Source organism: Mustela putorius, unplaced genomic scaffold (genome assembly GCF_011764305.1).
Source record: "Mustela putorius furo isolate JIRA1106 unplaced genomic scaffold, ASM1176430v1.1 tig00000738_pilon_pilon_pilon, whole genome shotgun sequence".
Taxonomy (NCBI): domain Eukaryota; kingdom Metazoa; phylum Chordata; class Mammalia; order Carnivora; family Mustelidae; genus Mustela; species Mustela putorius.
Genome location: NW_025421463.1, coordinates 8609088 through 8628801, shown reverse-complemented (window position 1 = coordinate 8628801; position 19714 = coordinate 8609088). Strand labels below are relative to the sequence as shown.

The 19714-nt window shown below is 44.4% G+C and overlaps 1 protein-coding gene across 22 annotated transcripts in view; it reads right to left on the bottom strand.

Moving 5' to 3' along the window:
* The window catches only part of RBFOX2 (RNA binding fox-1 homolog 2), a 272463-nt gene that overhangs the window by 143801 nt on the left and 108948 nt on the right, over nt 1–19714 (bottom strand). Inside the window, exon 1 of one of the 22 annotated variants that reach the window (XM_013051574.2) lies at nt 4278–4478. The exons of the other annotated variants lie outside the window; for them this stretch is intronic. Coding sequence (XP_012907028.1) covers nt 4278–4292 — 15 coding nt within the window. The 5' untranslated portion in view covers nt 4293–4478. Of the gene's footprint in view, nt 1–4277; nt 4479–19714 lie in introns of those variants that run through there. 22 annotated transcript variants of the gene reach the window in all.

The window sequence follows — 19714 nt, the reverse complement described above, 5'->3', positions numbered from 1 at the left end:
AGCTAGAAGGGTCATACACTGGTAAATGGCTTTATCTGGACCGAAAATTCTGTCTTCAGACTCACAGTCTGTGGCTTCCACGTTTTAGGATAAAGCATCAGTTACTGAGACTTTACTATAAGATAGCGGATCACTTATCTGAGATAACTCCATTAATGTTTCCCAGAACTACCACACTCTTTTTACAACCTGGAAAACCAAGGTCTATATAGCTACCTAACTTATCTCAAGTAATTGAAGGATATGGAAACAGAATTCAGGGTACCTTATTTTCATTTCTCTAGTTTAGCCCATAGCGTGCTAAATGGCAGTGGTGACAAACTAAACACTACCAAACAAATAAAGAAGATGTTACACATGTGCAGTAAGCTCTGAGGCCAGAGAGACTAGGGTTCAAATCCCACCTCTGCCAACTCTCAACTATGTGACTACCAGGTGACTAAAGGTGCTGCTTTTCCCATTTGTAAAATGAAGGCTAATGGCCAACTCCCAGGTGTGCTGAGAACTAAATGAGGTGGTTTGCCTGACATATATGCTACCACTCAATAAACAAACAGTTAAAGTAAATGGCCAAAAACATCAGCTTCTCCCCAAAGAAGAGAGTGTGAAAAGAAAAACTGCCATAGAGTTAAAAACAGATGGGACTGAGCTTCCGGCTCTGCCATTTCCCGTCACGTGCTCTCTCTCAGTATCTTTCCTCACTTGTACAATAGAGGCAATGATACGTAGCCCTTAGCACTGCTGTGAGGATGAAATAAGATAACATCTAAAAGCATCTTCTTAAGTGAAGAGCATCATACAAAAATCATTATTATCTGTGTACACACGCTCACAGCTGCTGTGTTCTAAATGTTTCAAGGGCATGAGAAGTCTTTAATCATCTTTGTCTTTGTACCAGCTGGTGGCACAGTCCTCTGCCCATCACAGGCCTCCGTTAAATGTTGGCTGAACGGAATTATTAAGAAGAAAGGACTGAACTATGGCAAAACAACAGTTTCAAATGAAATCCACAAGTTCAGCCGTTGAGAATACGGGTAAGAGAGACTGGAACCAGACTAGCTAAGATCAGCTCAGACAGAACACATCGTAATTTCTGGGAATTTAAATAAATGGTCTGTAATTTTGTTTACTGGATATAAATTGTATAATCATCAAACAAGTAAGTTCCATCACTACAGGAATTATGTGTCTCCCGCCCGCCCTCCCCTTCCCCTTCGCGCCACCCTCCTCCCTGTGTTAAGCCATGAAGAGGAGAGAGAGAATATAAAGGATATAAGGAGTGTTTACCAGTATTGTACACTCCCACACACACACCAGTAAAAAAAAAAAATTTTTTTTTGAAAAAAAAAAAAAAAAAAATGGGGATGTTTTCCATCAGGAGGCAACTTAAAGGTAGGTTCTCCAGTCACAGGTATTTAAAATACTGGTTAAGGGGAGATATTTCGCCTGAAACTAGTGTGTGTTTATCAGAGTTCTCCCTACACAAAGTCAAACACTTCCTTAATTTGCTAGAGGTAATGCTGGTGGGTGGAGGGGAGAGCAGCCCGTCCATGCAAATTTCAAAGTAAAAAGTTGACCTGCACTAATTATTTACTGAGCATCTACTATGTGCCATTCAACACATCTTAGATGATTTTGGATTCTCATGATAACCCCCATGAAAGGTTATTATTTTCTCTCTGTGACAGATGAAGAAACGAAGGTTCGGAGAGGTTAAGTAATTTGTTCACGGCCATACGATTGGAAATGACAGAGGTGGGATTTAGGCCCAGTGAAGTCTCAAAACCCATGCTCCTGGTGCCATACCCTGCTGTCTACTGATGCTAGCAAATTCTCTAAAAGGGAAGGGGACTCTACAGGAAAGTGGGGAGAAGATCTGGCAAAGAGACATGCACAGAGAGCACAAGATGGTGCCCCACCTCAGAGTTCTAGACACGGAACCGAATGAAGAAGCCACGTCCAACTACACACACCAAAATGCCTGGAAGAGCTCTTTTATTCTTCAGATTCCTCAGAATCTATTCTTCAGGTTCTGAGAATGTCAATACCACTCAGACATACTGATGACTGAACACAGTTCAGTAATTTTTCTAGAATTCTGAGAAACAATACTGGAACTCACTGCTGGTAACAAACCAAGCAGGGAACAGGGATGACTACACCTCCTGGTCCTCTCACGCTTAGCAGGACCCAAACACTCTGACGCAACTGGGTGTCCTTCTGGCATATGTACTGCTACACAAATTCACATCACAGACCGGAGCATTAGAAGAAGTTCTATTATCTTACGGATGTAGAAACTGGGCTCGGAGCAGCTCGATGTTTGCCCAGTGTCACATGGCTGCACCCCGGCCTAGACAAAACTCTGATCTCCCGTTGTGTGGTCAGCAAATTTCCCCCACCAAACCTCTTCAGTGCCTCCCCACTTGACGCCAGACCACCTCGATGTCCTTCTCTATATTGGGTTCTTATGCAGTTAAGGCTCCTTCTGGACATTTTCACTGAATTCGACATATGTGTGGGGCATTGGGAGAGACGATGCAGATAATAACAGAGTTGACACACATTTGCCCTCTGGACAGTGCTACTCTTTCAGATGTCACAGCACATGTAGACAATTGTAATATTTTTAAGGCACAAAGTGGTAAACTAGAATGCTTGTGGTCCAAGCGACCAGGAGAGTCCTGGGCCCCACCTGCTGGTCCAAGTGTGGAGGGGAGTAGTTACTTCGGCATATGTGTATCGCAGTCCAATATATCTGGTACTTTGGTGGGGAAGTTCTGTTCTAAGGCTTTAAGTTCAGGGAACTGAGATAAATTCACAAATAACTATAAGCACAAAGAAAGCAATTGAGACCACCACTGTCTGCTCTCACCAAACATTAATGAGTAGAAGTAAGATTAATTCAATTTGTTTCCTTTCGTAACTCCTCTTCCAAAAAATCAAGACTGAAAAACTCATCCTCTGGTCAACAGAGAGCTGATCAGTCCCACCACCAAGACCACAAAGACCCTTGACACAGACCTTGCTCACAGGAAGCTAAAAAACTACTTAAAGCTCGTAAAGTGTGTCGGAGAGTTCTTTGACTTCTTATAAACACCAGAAAAATAAATCAATTGAGAGGAGGAAATTACATTTCAAGGCCATATTCAAATATGAAGGGAGAATCAAAAAAGAAGCATCCCCCAACACACACACACACACACACACAGTGACCAAGCTCCATCTCCAGAAACCTCATTAAAATTTTGACTTCTGATATTTATAAATTTAGTCTGCCTGAGCCAAGTAGGTTTCTGCAATTCCAGACATCTAGGCTGAAGGGCAAAGGGCAAAGTGAAACTTTCAAAAACTGGCAGGTAGCCAAGGGCATCACGTCGAGGAGGCTCCCTTAGCAACACACAACAGCTGTCTGCTCCAGAGAGGGCGCCGCCATCTTTGCAGGGGTTATAGATGCTCTTATTTTCACAACTAAAAGCAAGGGTTGTTTTTTTTCTTGTATTATTTTCCCTGTCATTCCCCTAAAAGTTATCCCATCTCACAATTTCAAAACCTCTCCAACCCCAGCATGTTTCTCTTCATCCCAAATTACAATGTCATAGTTCACGATAAATTAAAATAATGTAAGGTATTCATTCTTGGCAAATATAAAATGCTTTATAATGTCTAGTTATTAATTACTATTCTACCTGCTACAGACTTGGTTTCTAACTATGGGCAAGTCACTCTGTGTGACTTAATTACTTCCCTCATAAAATTTTCATAACAACAGTGACCTACTTCATAAGACTATGGTGAAGGACAATAAAAATTTTTAGATAAAAACTTACAAACGCTCATTCCTAATTAATAATCACGCCACCCATTGGCTTTCGCTATCTGAAGAGATGGTCTGATTACCAAAGACAGTGCCCCCAACACACAACAGCAGTGGGTCCTGACCCAGCAGGAGGAGCGCGGGTCCTGAAGCGCCTGGCTCAGCTCGCCTGCCCCATCTGCCTTCTCCAACCCTACCAAGCCCCGGGGATGACACTGCACTGGGAGCTCACCCTCACGCCTAAGCCTAACAAGATAAACAACATTTAAAAAAAAAAAAAAAAAAACCCAACCAATGTCACAATCACTGCCAGGTTTCAAAAACCTAACACCTGGGAGCAGAAGGGATGTGGCAGTCTGTGCTCTGAGAGGAAGGCCATTTGTGCGAGAGCCGAACCTCGCAGCTTTCCACTCCTTATATGTGCAAGTGCAAGCCCTCAGCCACAGCACTCCATACTCACCCAGAGGTACATCATGTCAGACCCGGCTGCTCAGACTCAGCGGTCAGTTGATCCTGGACTGCAAAAAGGCACTTCAGTGAACTGCAGGAAAGGAGGTGCCAGACTGTGGGGGGGCAAGTGTTCAGGGTGGGGAGAAACCCCCCCAAATCACTTGAGTTTAAAAATCTACAAGGACCGGTCTCCTCCCCCCTCCTCCCTCCTCTCCAGCGGACTGTTCTGTTGTTCTCTCTCCTCCCTCTCCCCCTCCCTCTCCCCCCGCCCGTGCTCCTCTCCCTCTCTCTGGGAGTTCCCAGCCCCGTGTGCGTCTGAACTGGAGTGTACAGCACTCTCTCTATTTGCCTTCAGGGAATCTCTCTCTGTCATTCTACTTCTAGAAACACAATCATCACTCACAGAGATTATTGCAAAAGGCAGGGATAGGCGGGGCTAGTAATAAACCACCAGCACCAGTTTCTAATGCTAGACACAAACTAGTTTAAGATGGGTTCTCTAAACATGAAAGAAGCAATGAAAACACTCTGCCCTCCAAGATCAAGGGGAGTTGAGTCAAGTTTCCCCTTCGTCCAATTCTTCCAGAGCCCCCCTTCAGAAGCCAAGCGCAAACAGAGCTTGCTCAGAGCCTGTATCCCCTCCCTGCAATGCTGGCCTCACCCCACTCTTCTAAATAATTCTGAATTTAAAACAGAGGAAAAAGTACATGTAAACTTGAATAGGCTTTCATCTTTTTTATCACTGTTGCCCTAGTTCAGATCAACACAGACAGCTTCTTTCTGAAGGGAGAGAGGACAAGCAAGGGTTTAGAGTCACATGGATTCGGGGCCCCTAGCACGTTGCAGACTCTTCACTAGGCATGGGGAACAGCACGGGGGACAAAGCACGGGTTTGGAAGCTGGGTCCACAATTACTCTCATGACGGCCTAGGGAAAGTTATTTAACTTAAGACTAGGCCCCTGTTTCCTCAACCAAAAACTGCGTAGTCTAGTACTCCTAGTGAAGTAGTTGTAATTAGATCAAATGACAGAACTGTGTAGACTATCTGTCAAGCTCCTGGTGACCACGTTCCCTAAGTGCCGTTCAAACACTTAGTACCTCTGATACGCCAGGCATATTCGAATCCATTATCTTCAACAGTGAACAAGTATCATCAAATCATGTGTCCTAGTGGTTTTGATTCTGAAAATAGCTGACTCCTCCATACACCAGTGCCCATGCTCTTGCCTTACTTCCTACCCATTTCCCGCTCGCTCGAATCCAACAGCCCACCTCAGCTGCATGTGAAACCCTCCCTCCTCTGCAAGGCAGGCGTCTGTAACATGGCTTTCACCATTTGGGCCAGTGACTACTGCATTCCTGTACCTACCAACCTTATCTCCTTTATCCATATCTTTCAGGGCAGAGCCCATCTAATTTTGGCCACGGAGTCTTGTGTATAGTACCTAGCACACAGTAGGTGTACCATACACTCTCCAAGGATTCTGTGTTTTGGGGAATACTTCATTCCATTAAAGAAAGAACAATATGAGACCAAAAAATAAAACAAAACAAAACAAAAACAAGAGGCCTACCACCTTCCAGCTGCCTCAGGGTTCTGTTCCCCTCAGACATGTTGAGACGGCTCTCCTGTGCTTGTAAAATCTCCAAGTAAGGTCTGTAAGCCTCACCCTCAAGGCCAGCCTTGCCGCTGGGACAGGTCCACTTGCTCTCCGCCACCTAATCCTTCCCCACTGTAATGCTCCTGTCTGAGGGGCCTTCTGCAGTGGAACTCCTTTTTTCCGTAGGGCTCAAGTCACTTTTCCTTTCCTTCCCCACTCACTATGTGCCTTCGGCCGGGGAGCTTATAATAAAGACCTTTTCTCTCCTCCCACCTACTCAACTCCCAGCTCATTTAAACTTGGGAGAGGTGGGGCAGGTGTTTTCAGCCTCACCCAAACCTTTTCTTTTTCTTTATGCCCAACTGTCTCTGCTTCCTCTGAAGGCAGGATTACCTCATTTCCAGTACAAAAGAGCAGTAAGAACTTCCAAGCCTAAACCTGAGACAGCCTTGTTTTTCCTAATGCGAAAACAAACCTTGACTTTCTACAAACTGTTAACATCCATAATCAATTTTATAGGAATATAAATACAGTTCTTAAAAACTATTAAAATCACACTGTTAAGCCATTATAGTCTTTTCAAACTCTCTGAAGATAGAAAATGGTCTCATTCATTCTTAACCAAGTATCAAAAGAACAAATACAATAGAACTTCACATATTGTCACTTTATGGTGTTATCTTCTAATCAAGTTTGGGGTAGGATAAAGACACCCACGCTCTCCTGGAGCGAATAAAGATAAAAACACAGAAAGGGGGTTCTCGATACAAAATCGGAAAAGTTCAAATATGTCACCAAAAACCCAAAAACGACCTCCAAAACACCTGTAAGTGGACCCATTATAAATTTCAGAACCACAGGGAAAGCTCGTAAATCCCCAAACGCTTCTTTTCCTTTTCTGATTATAATTTTTAAAAACTGGGTAAGCAGTCTGGCAAAATCAAACTCTTTTGTGTTTTCTTCACACATACCAAAAAACTCCAAAAACCCACAGGCAAGCTAAGTGAAACTTCTTTTATTCATGCTCCTGCATGTCCACATTTTCCTACCTTTAAAAGGGGGGGGGGGGGGAAAAGAGGTTGGAGGGGAAAAAAATCTCTCAAATTGTCAAAGTCAAAGGAGGAAACCCATACTTTATAGCTACTCGGGATTCGGATTAAGAGACACATACTAGGAGGACACTGTGAGGAAGATCACGGTCTTCGATGACACAGAGGATGAGGGCGCATACCTCATTCTCTGAGAACATTTTATCAGACTGCGTGACCGTGCTCTGAGGTTTATCGGCCTGTATGTTAGTTCAGAGGACAGAGCATGTGAACCGGAGCTTCAGAGAAGGAAATGTCCCAGGGAGGGCCCACAGAGCAAGTCTGGAACGCGTGCTTCCGAGAAAGAAAAATCAGATTACCAGGGACAGCAATATGGGTGTTGCCAGTAATTCTAACCGTAGAATGCATCCTGAATTCCTGCTTCTGAAAGCGCTAGATTTTGTAATGTAGAGAGTCTGGTGGGCCAGACTCTCAGAAAGGGTTTGGAGCCACAATTTGTAGTCTCTGCCACAAAGTCTAACAGTTCAAGAGACTGCCTATTTTATGCAAGTTTCTCTGTGGGTGCAGAAGGCTGGCGGGGGACGTGTGCACCTCTGGGGAGCCAAGACAATTCCGTAAACATGTACATGATTTCCAAAAGAAATCCAAAGGCAACCTTCTCTCCATAATGTATATTCCTTTCACCTTGGGGACGGGTAGAGACAATACAGACTCCCCACAACACTGAGCTATAGACATGGGCCACATGAGGTCCAACTGAATTTGACTTAAAAAAAAAATAAAAGTTGAAAGAATAGGGCTCTTTTAACCTTGCCTCCTCTCAGCTTAAAATAGCAAGGATTCCCACAGGGCAATTCTCTAATAGAATTCTGCTACTCAACATCTGACCCACGGACTAGCCTCAGTAGCACTACGGTCGGGGTCAGTCATGGTCAGGGTCAGTCAGTCAGCTGGAAGCTACTTAAAGATGCAGACTCTCAGGACCCCAGCCTAGATTTACAGAATCCAAATAAAGACCCAGGTGGTCCAAGGGGTGTCTGGGTGGCTCAGTGGGTTGGGCTGCTGCCTTCGTCTCAGGTCATGATCTCAGGGTCCTCGGATCGAGCCCCGCGTCAGGCTCTCTGCTCAGCGGGGAGCCTGCTTCCCTCTCTCTCTCTCTGCCTGCCTCTCCATCTACTTGTGATTTCTCTCTGTCAAATAAATAAATAAATAAAATCTTAAAAAAAAAAAAAAAGCCCCAGGTGGTCCGCACACACGAAAGTCTGGAAAGCTGGTCCAGACAGCTCACTGCCCTCACAAAACAGCAGAGACTCAGGAAGGAGAGACAGGGTGGCCACCTTCCAGGCCACCTTCAACCTTGGAAGACACACCAGGAGCACTCCTCCCGGGCTTACGGGTTTGGTGTGAGACACCACCAGTGGCCAGCACTCACCCAGGACAGACTCTGTGCCGGAACTGGGCAGGCATTTTCTCCTTACACCTTCACAGTATCACTGGGCAGCAGGCCCTGCCTTATCCTTTTCACATATAAAAAGGAAACTGGGGCTCAAAGGAGCCCAAAGCTGAACACAAGGCTGCGGGACTCCAAGATGGTGTCCCCTGCACACATTTACTCACTGGTAAAATCTTATCAAGAGTGACAGAATCGGTGGACGTTTTACCCTAGATATAACCCTGCGGGCTACCTCTGCCCATCACCAAGGCCTCCAGCAACAAACGCTGGCGGTGAGGCTGCGAGCTCGGGGGTCACACGCTGTGTGGGAGCTTCCAAAGGCTGCAGCTCTGGTCAAGGACCGCTCCCGCTCCCTAGGACCGATATCACTAAGAGCACAGTTTTAGAAACCTCTTGGAAACTGTGGTCACCTTCTATGATCTCTAATGTAAGCTCAAGGTGCACACACGGAGAAAAGAAAGGGTATGTCCCAAGCTCACCTCTCAGAACAGCTACAGACAACTTGGGGATATTAGAGTTCTTACCCTACGCAGAGCAACTATCCCTAAAAGAAGAAAATGCATTATCCTAAGAAAGCTCTGTTTTTCCTTATTATGTTTCAACCATACTCTCAAATAAGCTCCCATACGTCCAAGCTCCTCACTATGGTACCCCCTCCAGTACAGTTTCTGCCCTCCTGGGAAGTCCCTATCCCGACCACTTTCTCATGATCTACCCACTCCGGTCATGTCCTCCTTTCCCTCCTCTGTGCAACTGTCATTCCAATGGTCCATGATTAAAATCCCTCCTCTGCAAATACCCTCAATCATGTGTCCTCTCCATCCCTGCCACGTGGCAAAACTCCAAACTTGGTGAAACAGTTATCTGCCTTCTCTGTGCCTGTGCCCACACAGCTGAACGCTGCTGGAAAGAGATCACATAACCAAGCTGACCGACTTGACTAAAAGTTCATGATCACAAAGCTCAAATGGGCCCTTGACAGTGCCAAGCAATTCCACCAAAGCTGCCCTTGTAAGCTTCCCACTCTCCAAAATGACTGCACTCTTACCTTCTCCTCAAACCGATTTCAATCTCTCCCCACCATCCAACTTTCGATTGCTGCTCTATCCAAAATATTTCATTTTAAAAAAGAAGCATTCAGGGGCACCTGACTGGCTGAGACAGTGGAGCGCATGACTCTTGATCTCGGGATTGTAAGTTCAAGCCCCATGTTGAGTGCAGAAGTTACTTAAAAATAAAATCTTTACCCAAAATAAATAAGTAAGTAAATAAAAATAAAAGAGAAGCATCCAGACAGTCTTCTCCCCACCAAATCTACAACCCTACAGTAGAAATGCATGCATTTCCTCTCCCTTATGCTCTTTTACAATGATGGAAGCATCCCTGGCATCAAGGCCCATTTCACCTCTTGTGCTCACACCCCTCCACAGGCACCTACGTAAGGACTGCACTGCTCTGCTGATCATCCCTCTCCCAAACCATCAATCTCTCCCCTCTCTACTCATCACTGTCAGGCCGGCAAATCAATATACGTCCGTCTTCAGAAAACCTCCCACTGCTCTCATGCAGCGATGCGGAAAGTATACAGTGGTGCCACCACTTTGGAGGTCCATTGGGCAATATCTATGACATTCTGAAACATGCTTGGCCTGTGGCTCAGCAATCCCATCTCCAAGGAGCCTATCTTAGAAAAGCCCCACAAGGGACACTGGGGTGGCTCAGTCAGGTGTCTACCTTCGGCTAGGGTCGCAGTCCCAGGGTCTTGGGATCAGGTCCCATATTTGGATACTGCCCAGTGGGGAGCCTGCTTCTCCCTCCACTTGCTTCTCCCTCTGCCTGCTGCTCCCCCCTGCTTGTACTCGCTCTCTCTCACTCTCTGACAAGTAAGTAAATCTTTTAAAAAGAAAAAGAAAGAAAAGCCCCAAAAGGGTAGAAGGCAGTTCATCGTAGCAATCTGTAAGAGCAAAAGAACTTAAAAAAAAAAAGTAATGTTCAATAACAGGCAAGTGACTAAATGAATGTCAGTTTTTATAAAATTCTTCTGTGACCCCTTACCTCCCTACCATTTCCCCGCTCACCACTTCACAGTGATACTTCTCCGAAAAGTTGACCACACCTGGTCTCTACTTCACCGCTCTTTTCTTCTTCAATCTACTCCAAGTTTCCAAGCTCTCTACTCCATTAAACTGACTGGCCAATGTCAGCTACTTCCCTGTCACTTAATTTAATGGGTCCTCAACTGACCTCACCTCTTATCAGGATTCAACAAAGTTGGCAACTTCCTTGAAACACTCTCTTTCTCTAAGCTTCTAAGATACTGCAGTCCTGGGGGGTTTTTTCCCCTATATTACTGATTACTTCTTCTCAGTGCCTTTTTCTGGTTTCTCCCTCAACAGATCTCTCAAAAAGAAGTGCTCCTTGGGGCTCAATTCTGGCTCATCGTCTTTTATCTGATTTATCCCCCTCGTTCCCAAGGCTTCATATACCACCCACATCCTAATAATTACAAACTGATATCCCAGCCTAGACCTCTTCTCATGCTCTAGTAAGAGACTTCACCATCTCATAGACAAGTCGAACATACATGTGCCCCACACTGGGCTTTAATTCCCACGACCACCACCTCGAAATCTAATATATACTTGGTGTTCCCTCCCCCACTAAGTGGTACCAGCAGGCAATTATGAAAGGCAGAGTTCCCTCCCAGATCCCTCACCCCTCAAACGAAACCCATTAGCAAGTCCTGCACGTCTGACTTCTCTGTCTCCACTACCACCACCTTAGCCTAAGCCCCCAGCAGCTCCTTCCTGGACATCTCCGGGCTTCCTCCACTTTCGCTGCGGCTCCCCTTCAAAACATTCATCGCAGAGCAGCCGGAGGGAGTTTTTATTTTTTTTTTTTTTTTTTTTTAAAGATTTTATTTATTTATTTGACAGAGAGAAGTCACAAGTAGATGGAGAGGCAGGCAGAGAGAGGGAGAGAGGGAAGCAGGCTCCCTGCTGAGCAGAGAGCCCGATGCGGGGCTCGATCCCAGGACCCTGAGATCATGACCCGAGCCGAAGGCAGTGGCTTAACCCACTGAGCCACCCAGGCGCCCCCGGAGGGAGTTTTTAAAACACAACTCAGATCATATCATTTCCCTGATTCTACAGCGTCACGTCACACTTAAAAATGTTTGCTTCCTGGGGGCGCCTGGGGGCTCGGTCAGTTAAGCATCTGCCTTCAGCTCAGGTCATGATCTCCAGGTCGTGGGGATCGAGCCCCAAGCTGGGCTCTGTGCTCAGAGGGCAGCTGGCCTGAGATTCTCCGCCTCCTCCTCTCCCTCTGTCCCTGCCTTCACTCATGTGCTCGCGCACGCATGCATTTTCTCTCTCTCTCAAATAAATAAAATAATTAAGTTGTTAAAAAATGTTCTCTATCTAAAGCCCTTATAATGGCCTTTAAGACCGGTCCTATATGATCTGCTAAGCGCCAGCCTCTCCAAGTTCAGTGCGTATCATTATCTTACCTTCAATCTCCAGGCCCATGCCTACATGAGCGGACCTCATGCCAGTTCCTGATCTAGAGCAAGTCCATCCCTCTCCCCGGCACCCCTTAACTCCTTTATTCCCTCTTCTTGAAATCCCTCCTCATCCTCTGCAAGGCCGGCTCCCTTTTATCTTCAGGCCTCAACTTAAAAACCCCTCCTCAAAGAGAACTCTCCAGACCGCTCTCTGCTCTCTCTCGTTGGAGGGCCTTCCTCTCCTACCGCGTCCTCGCCTCCTGCCCTTGGCTTATTTTCTTCCTAGTTGATATCAAAATCTATCACTTCTTGATTCCTTTGGCTTCTTGTTTGTTTTTAGTATTATTTTGTTTTCTCCATTAAAAAGTAGTATTTTGTGTATACCGCATACAACTGAGATCTACTACGGAACATTTTATCCCTTGACTTTCTATTAGGAAAGGTCAAAGTTATTTGCAGGCGTTTCTGGCGCTCAGGCAACTGTCTAACCAAGTCCTATAAATAAAGTTAGAGTGCTACTAATTTTGCCCTAGTAACCAAAAGGACTCAAAGTTTTACCACAGTTAGAAACCATAAATAACATGCCTACACCAATGGCTTTAGAAAAACAGTTTGAAATAATCGTAATATTAATATGAAAAAGCAGCTCCAATCTAACCAATTACTTTAAGGTAATCTGAACATCAACATTCCAAACTGCCTCTCTTCCAATACCATAAATTTATTCTGCTCAGCACAATAAAACAGCATCCCAATCCAAACTCCACTATAACCACACTTGCTGTAAACAAGTTAATTATCTAGAGTCTAGAATCATGCATCTGACACAGCAGCCACTAGTCATTATATGAATTTAATTTAGTTAATACTGAATTTTCAGTTCCTCAGTCACACTAGCCACATTTCAAGTGCTCAAGAACCATATGAGGCCAGTGGACAGGGCAGATATAAAACATTTCCAGTGCCAAAGAAAGTTCTATTGGACAGAGCTGTTTTAGAACATGGTAATAACTAGGAAGCAAATGGCTCCCTAAGTATCCAAAATACCAAAGTGTTCGTGTACTTTCATCAGCAGTAAAGCTCTGCCAGGTCTTCTCTCTCGATCTATTTATTTTTATTTTAGAAGTAAATTTCCGTCCTGGTTATCTGGCTACGTGCCCACTGAACATTTGAAAGGCAAATTAGGAAAAGGGAACTTGGAAGTAGTTAAGGACTAAGTACCAGAGGAAAGGGGACTATTATGTCAGAGGCAGCCACATCAGGAGCATGAGGGACCAAGAGAAAAAAAAACGAAAACCAGGTAAGATATCAAAATGCAAAATGGGACTATACGGTAAGGCCAAGCCAGCAGATGCTCCTGAAATATCATCCTTTAAGTCAGAAACAATAATTGATGTTGACAACTGTGTTAAAACCATTAAGAAAAGTGTCTACTATTATACTATGAAAAAGAAATATATAGTTACATAATACCTTTTACAAGGATTTATTTCCAAAATAACTTAAACATCTTGGTGCTCAGAGAAGGGAAAATCCTCTCAGGGAGTTGGAATACACCACCACCAGAAATAACTCATTCCTAAAATATTCTGCATAGTCAAATTCAACTCAGTTCAAGCAACATGAACGAATGTTAAGTTCAACCAATATGAACAAATGTTGTTTACAGAGCAGGGACAGATAGGAGAATAAGACAAGATCCTTCTGTTTAATGAATTATGTATGGTTCCTCCTTACAAACAGACACCATATAGCCTGGGCAGGGGGGAGAAAGTTCTTAAAATACTGCTAGGAAATACTCTACTACATATTTTTAAGAGATAAAAGAAAGGTTCAGAACAATGCATAGCACAATAACATTGAAAAGAAAAAATTGAGGAATTATACACAAAATGGTAAAATACCCATTGCCTCCAGGGGACAGGCACTGCGAGGGCTCAAGACCAGAATCAAGGAGCAACTTTTCACTATATGATTATTTTATACTTTTTAAAGAATCTATTTATTTATTTATTTATTTATTTATTTGAGAGAGTGAGTGAGAGAGAGGGGAGAAGTGAACCTAAGAGGGCAAAGGGGAAGAGGGAGAAACAAGAGAAAGCTCCACGCACATTAATAGCGTGCTCCCCTGATGACTATGACGGAAGTTATAAAAGAATCTTTAAATGTTTAGGCTGTAAGTCTAGGCCAAAAAGTCAACTAGTCTATTTCCCTAATGTACTGTCCCTAACCATTCCACACCAAAATGGCAGAAATACAACTTTAACTTAATTTCCGGATTCCAGTATGAAAAACAGTCAAATGTATATGTATGTATGTGTATACACACACACACACACACACACACACACACTCTATTTTCATTGTCTATAAAATAGGGGTACTAATGCCGACATCACAGGGATACTGTCAGACTCAAATCAAACAGACTATGCTAACTAGTCTGTAATCAGAGCATTACATCTATCATTACCATTGCCAATTACTGCTACTAGTAGTGGGAGTCACAAAACGAAGTTTACATGAAAGCAATTACAGGGAAACTCGGGTTTGGGATCCAAGGAAATCCATGAACTTGTCAAGCCCATCTCACCAACTTTCTTATCTCTTCACCTTTCAGAAAATACCGTATCAGGAGAACCTCAGATTTCTTTTCTAAAGTATTGGGAGGGAAGAGGGAGCTGAGTGGTTGTTAAGGGAAGAAAAAGAGGCACAGCAGTAGAAGGGTTAAAGCACTTAGGGAATGTGACACCTTGGGAGTACATAAACCTATTTTAGCATTTCACCAACGTGAGGAGGCAGCCCCACAATTTTTAGATGGATGTTAGCAATGGTTTACTTCTACAATGTATTCATTCAAAAGAAAACACCAAATACATGCACACAGCACTCAGAGTGGATGCCGGATCTAAGAAATAAGGAGAACAAGCAAGACTGCCTGATACAAAAAGACTTTCTGTAACCGGTGCGCTCAGGAGCGGGCAGTGCACGTAAAACAAAAAATGGCTTAATCTCATTCATGTTTACACTTTAAAATGATTTAACATCTCCAAAATATGGTTCAAAGTCTTAAAAAAGGCAAGTAACTCACTTCTTGAAGCCATTAGCCCGTCTTTGAAACCATTTCTGGGAACTACTTTCATGCCAGCCCACATCGTGCATGAGTCACATCTCACTGTGTGGCTCCACACGTTAGAGTTCACAAAGTATTCCCTGGTCAAATAACTTTGAGGAATATGCTTTAAGCAATTCCACTATTAGCCAAATTTCAGCTTCTCATAATCTTCTAGGAGGATACTGAAATTAACAGATGCTTTTCACTAATTTCAAATACACTCGCAGGAGGAAAACAAGCTAGCCAGGGGTGTCAGAGATTAGGTGACAGGCAGACAGATGCCAAGAATTTGCCGCACGTTTTAAAGGGTTACAATCAAGATAACAGGAGTGTGAGAAACAAAGTCAGGCATCTTGAAGGTTTTTGTTCCGAGAAAGGCTGTCGGAGAATGTACTGCCTGCCAATTTACTTTGCATCCTCCTCTGAATGGCCATATCCAACCTGCTCTAATTACGTAGTACGATTTCTGGGGAATTCGAACTATTTTACCTTCCCTAGATGACACACTTATTTTATAATGCCTGTTTGTGAGTCTGGTGTATGACTGCGGGTTGGGGGTCTTCTGATCCAGCAGGAGAACTAAAAACATCGAAATAACATTACTTTCTGAGAAGGTAATCTATCTAATCTATGCCAGAGTGAACCAGACCATTCTCTCCCAGATCTAACTGATGGCTTCAATATCAAAGTTCTCCCAAAAGATAGTACATACTAAACTCTATAAACTTATTTTCAGGCTATGACTACACTTTTAATAACATAAATGAGTTCAGTGGGACTTACTTTAATCATTTCTGAAACACAGTTTATTTTTAGTAAATATAACAGTCCCCCACATGGGAAGCTACAACCATGCCAAACATTCTCTATGAGGAGATAAAATCCTATTTATAGACCTATCAGTTGCTCCTTGCCTAGGTTGTAACATAGTTTCCACTTTAAGCCTGATATGACCTCCCCTGACTTCTCTCCTCTCTAACGTTCTTTTCATCCTGAAGGTTCTCACGTTTATCTTTACCTTCACGGGGTACTTAAGTTAAGCTACCATGAAGCTGGGGAGAGGGGAGAAGGAGAGATGAATCTCCTTTCCCTACACCTCTCCCACTGGAGGGTTTAGGTAAGTTTCAGGACCCAAAATGGGAGAGAGAGGGGTTCTTCATTAGGTGAGCTTTTCGCAAGGGAACCCAATAAAGTATCTGACAACCAGCAAGAACTTGCTGGTTCTTGCTAAGCAAGTGAGGCGTGCTTCCGGCAAACGGGCCTCCTAAGGTCTTCAGCAGCGTATGACTTAGCTTAGAGTTCTCTACCTTTTAGAAACCCAACAAGAATAAATGTCAAGGTTTCTACAATAGAGAATACTGTTCTCAAAAGCTAACCAAGGAACCGAAAGAGAAATACAGAGATTGCTTAATTTTTTTCATAAAACCTGTGATATCTGGGACCAAGCTGCTGTTGTGTCACACGAGCCTCCCGCACCTCCATGTTGCCACTTAAAATGCCGACTGCTGGGCCTCCCGCACCGATTCCAGAAGGGTAAGGGCCTTATCCTCATCCCGTGAGCCGTGTTCGCTGCCTCCTTTCCCCAGGTTCGCTGCATGAACCATACCCCATCTTGCCCTGGCCCTGCCCCGCCCCACACCCTGGACGAGACTGTAAATGAACCCTGTCTTTACTATGCGGACAAACCCAAACCCCTGTGATCTCTGAGCCCTGGTAAAATGTGCCATCCCTGGTTCACTTATTTTTTCACAACCTTAAGCTTATAAATGCCTTTTGTTAATTCTGTGTCTATATGTCTTATATCCTGAATGAGACTTCAAATTTGATTACGAGAGCTTCCAGGTCAGTGGTCATGTCTTACCCATCTCAGGATCACCGGTGTTATGCCAGGTGACTGGCATAGAACAGGCACACAGTACCCGTTGTTGAAATATTTGTTAGGCTGATCCGGAAGGCAGGGACCACCTTGTAAAATATACTTCTCTTGCGTGAATGTCTCACCGCACACAACTCAAGCGAGCTGGGAGAGCCCAACAGAACTTTAACGGAAGTGAATCATAAGTGGGTCCTGAAAGGAGGGAGAAGCCTGAGGCCGAAGTAATTAATATCTAGCCGCCTTGCATTGTGGGTTCTTGTCCCCACTCCACGTGCTCAAAGACAAAGTAAACAGAGGATATACCAGATGCTGGAGCAAATGATAATATTTCCTTACTCCAAGAAAATTCAACCTGCTTTACTCTATCTACCTGTATATTACTCCTCTTCTAAGGCCCACCTCTTCCTGCCCACCTAATTCAAAATGAAATTCCTAACTCTCCAGGATCTGATGATGAGTAGCTGTTTAGTATTTTCATTTATAACCAGAAGGGATGGATTTCAGTTTCAGTGAAAGTAATTCAAACTAAACATTAGTAAAAATTACCTGATTGTAAAAGTTGGCAAAGACCAGAAAATAACACCTCTCTTGAAAATTTGTTTTCAACTCTGATGTTTATCATGTAACATGGTACTTCCCTTTTTAAAGGAAGACATAGATTTTCTGGGGTGATCAGAGCTGAGGCATGGCCACAGATGCTTAAATGAACTCTCAAGATCATTTTTTGGAGGCAGCATGGTACTAAAGAAAGAACCTGGTTCTTTCTTTGCCAAATCACCACTCACAGGCTCTGACCTTGAGCAAGGACTCTAACCTAACCTCTTTTAATAGCTATTTCTTCGTCTATAAATGCAGGGCTGTTATGAAAATCAGAAATAATGTACATACAAAACTTAGGTTAGTGCCTGTCTAAATAATTGTAATTGTTCATTGATCTGTTTATTGTCATTTCTTCTCAGCCCACGAAAAAAGGACAGAAAATGCCTCCTTGGCAAATCTGACATGTTAGGGCCACTACTATAATTTCTTTTAAATTGGTAGCAACAGAACATCGATGAGAACTCACCTAAAGAGAGCTATTTTCTCTGTGACTTTTAAAGGAAAACCTGCAGGGAGAGAAACACAAAGTGTTCCACTGGGCAAGATGTCCCTGTTATAACAGATGGCTAGGAGAATTTACGGGGACTATCGTGAAAAACAAAGCTCTTCGAAAGGGGGAGCTTCTAACATGGGGCGGGGTGGGGGTGGGGAGACAGATGTCAGGGGTTCCTGGTAGACGTAAAGCCAATACTGCAGGATCTATGTCACAGAAAAGCTTCAAGTAAAGGATGTGGGGTTTTTTGGTTCTTTTACTTTTTTTACTCTCTTCAAAATTGCACCCGTCCCTTAAATCAGAAATACTTTCCCGACAACCATAAACTCCAGCCACAGAGGAAAAGGAAATACCTGCCTGTGCACGAGGGAGGGGGCATGCGTAGGGAACGAAGGGGGCAGGAGATGGTGGCTAGAAAGGACGCGCACTTCTCTATGGAGGGAACGGGAGAACGGGGCGCTGCGCCATCTTCCTTCATGACTCAGGAGATGACAAGACTGTCGAAGTCACTCGGGTTGTGTTAGGGACAGGGCTGTGAAGGGGAAGACAGCCATGTTTGGGCTTCCACAGGACAGGATTAAAAGCCACTAAGGAGTTAAAGCTTTCAGAGCACGAGAATGAAAATGCTGGAAGGACTTCTAGGGCTTTTTTAGCCAGCCCAGTGGAATGGAAGAAAGCCTGGGCTTTAGAGCCAGATGGGCCTTCGTAGCTTTGACCTTGGGCAAGTCGGACAGCCTCCCCAGCCTTCACTCTTCTCATCTAGAAAATCGGGTGAATGGCATGTGCCCTGCAGACGGCAAAGTGTAAAATGCAAACTGCTTCAGAAGAGGCACGCGGTGTAGGCTGCACGTCTGTCCGCACACCTCAGGACAGCCACACGTGAAACACCGGTGGCTGGCATAGATCGCTGTGTCACATATGTTTGCTCTCCCCCTTTCCTTTCCACTCAACTTAGCAGAAAGGCAATCAAGTCCAAGGAGGGAAAGTAACTTTCCCAAGGTTACACCGCTGGTTACTGGCAGCATTAAGGCTTAAAATCAGCTTCTGCAAGCTCAGTGCATTGCACCTTGCCTCATTAGGAACATTCCCTTGAGGGCACAAGCAAGCTTAGCCTAACATCATATGGGCTCAGAGAGCCCACGTGAACTAGGGAACAAGCTAACTGCAAGGTCAGCAGCTCCCCATGATTCAGACACCCAAGAGTTAAGTGCTCAGCCTCCGCCAAGGCTCCAGAGAGCCTGGGCTGGGCAGACTCCTATGGGAGGAGGCCAGGGAGGCACTGAAATCCACTCCTTGCTGTGATTGGTCGGCTTCCCAAGGGGTGGGGAAGAATGTCACCCGATCCCCACGGGTAAACAAGAGCAGGAGCATCTGCTCAGGTTTTCAACTAAATCTGTAAAATATTTCTGAACATTTGACCACCAAACTCAGAAGACTGTAACCTCTGACCTTCATGAACAACAGAGCACTTGTTCTTTAATGACCAGATTCTTAGTAATACAATCTGGAGGAGCGAGCCAGTGCAAAAAGGCAGTTTTAATATTGGTCTAGCACAAAATTAGTAAGGAACGTTCCTGCTCTAGGTGCTTGAAATCAACACCGCCACCATCCTGCCTGCCCCCTGGCCCTTGCAGCGGGGAACCAGCCTGCTGGCCTCCACTGTACCATTTTTCTCCAAGTCTGCCATTCCAAAAACATGACGAGACTACAGACTACACAAGCACATTCCCTCCCCCTGAATTTCTCTCCATCCTCTT